Source organism: Lichtheimia ornata (genome assembly GCF_029851405.1).
Source record: "Lichtheimia ornata isolate CBS 291.66 chromosome Unknown scaffold00402, whole genome shotgun sequence".
Classification (NCBI taxonomy): Eukaryota; Fungi; Mucoromycota; class Mucoromycetes; order Mucorales; family Lichtheimiaceae; genus Lichtheimia; species Lichtheimia ornata.
Genome location: NW_026695718.1, coordinates 1 through 1966, shown reverse-complemented (window position 1 = coordinate 1966; position 1966 = coordinate 1). Strand labels below are relative to the sequence as shown.

Here is a 1966-nt window from a genome sequence, read left to right as displayed (position 1 = left end):
CATTTTGGGCTGCTTCATCACATGCTGGGCTGTCATCCTTCACTACACTCCTCCAGATGGGTGGCATAGAGCCCCTCATGACTCCCATCTCACAAAACTTTTCATCCTTGTAGCCTTGGATACCTTGATCATCACATAGCCATCGAAATCGCACTCGATACGGACCCATCCACAACAACAATAGCGCCTCTAGCCCAGTGCGTCTTTTGTTCATGCTCAACCGATATCGTTGGTGTCGTTTTGCCATCCTTGGTAGTGTGTGCTCATTTTGTGTAGTCGTCTCACGTGGCTGCTTCAACATCTTGCTGTCATCACTTTGAATCACCTCTTGCTCACACGTCAAACTTGGATCCATGTCATCTCTTTTTCCTTGCAATAAATCCGGTGATGATGGTTTTGGTTGCGCAATGATGGGTGGTTTCTCATTTGTATCCATTGACGCTACTTCCCCTTGACTTGCTGATTTTGCCTCATTGCCCTCAACAAAATGCACAACATGCACATGATTTACAGGATTTGCCTTGTGTTGGGCGACCACACCTGTCAATGGCCGCCCTTCAGAAAATCCTGCTTCTCTGGTCCTGTATCACCGTTCCTTTTGATGGCTTCTGAGACAAGATTACGTTGGGTAGCTGGGTTATACACGTTGCTTGATTGACCCTTGCTTGAGCTGCAATGTGAGATCACATGACCAGACGCACCACAACCTCCACATTCGCTACGACATTGATCCATATAGTGACCCTGCTTATGACAATTGAAACATACGGGCTTGAATCCACCACCACTTGCACGGGATGATGACCTTGGTCTATCAGCAACCGTCTCTAGGACCTTCTGTTGCATGACCACCAAGCTCTCCATTTGTTGCATGAGGGAATCCATTCTTGCTTCCAACGATTTTCTCTCTTGGCGTTGAGTATTATGCACGATTTGAACACGAGGCTCTTCTTGATGGGATGGATTTGCAACATTGGTCATGGGTTGCACGATGCTTGGTATAACGGAGGGATTGGCACGGCACTTGTCGGCCAAACGCACAGTTTCTCGCAGTTCTTCAATGTTTTTGGGTTTCTTTAAGTTCAAAAAGAACTCATTATGGGGTCGCAGCCCAATACGGATCGCACTGATATCTGGATTCGTGACCTCTTGCTGATTCAATTGAAGGCGCCTCCACAATTGAATCTTTGCGTGGATGTAAGATTCACCAGGTTCTCCTTCAGCTTGTATCCTTGTATAAAAATCCTCCTCCATTTTGTTGCGTCTGTCCTCGTTGAGGAATTGGTATAAGAACTTTTGCACAAAGCTTGTTTGCAGCCCATTGTCATATTCGAGTTCTTTCTTATCCAGCTTCCTGAACCAATCCAATGCTTCGCCTTTCAAGTGATGATCCATCAGCTGGTACTTGAGGTCGTTGGATAGACAATTCCTTGCTATTGCATGTTTGTGAAACTCTTCAAGAAACGCCACCGGATCTTCATGCACTCCTTCTCCGGAAAAGTAGCACATGGAAAAAGGATGAGGTATGGCATACCCAGGGATCATGTATTGTTGGGGTTGTGTCACTGGAAACTGATATGGATTGTACATTTGAGAGAAATGGGGAACATCTTGTGACCAAGGAGGCTGGTTTGTTGGTACACTGGGCTGAGGTGGAAATTGAAGCGGGTACTCTTGGTATTGATAGACACTTGTTGGATGATTCGACTGACTTTGCTGGTACACGGCTATTCCACCATGAAATAAAGGAAACGGAACGTGCCCAGCAGCAAGGCCTGAATGTGTATACCCTGCCATATGAGTCGAGGTGTCCATGTACAAAGTCATCTATCTACTATCAAGCACCCTTTGGTGCACAACTGCTACTAGGGATGACTCGAAAGGTCTCAACAAATACACACGTAAAGAGATACAATGAGGGGAAAGATATGATATGGAACAGGGGAGGAAACAGAGATGATGTATG

General features: G+C 45.9%; 1 protein-coding gene across 1 annotated transcript; it reads right to left on the bottom strand.

Annotated features, from left to right (window-relative positions):
* Nucleotides 1-543: 543 nt before the first annotated feature.
* O0I10_013289 (uncharacterized protein) lies at nt 544-1254 on the bottom strand (the record flags this gene model as incomplete). Its single annotated transcript, XM_058493079.1, has 1 exon — nt 544-1254. One exon carries the CDS (start codon nt 1252-1254, stop codon nt 544-546), a length of 711 nt encoding a protein of 236 aa, XP_058336155.1.
* Between the last annotated feature and the right edge of the window lie 712 nt (nt 1255-1966).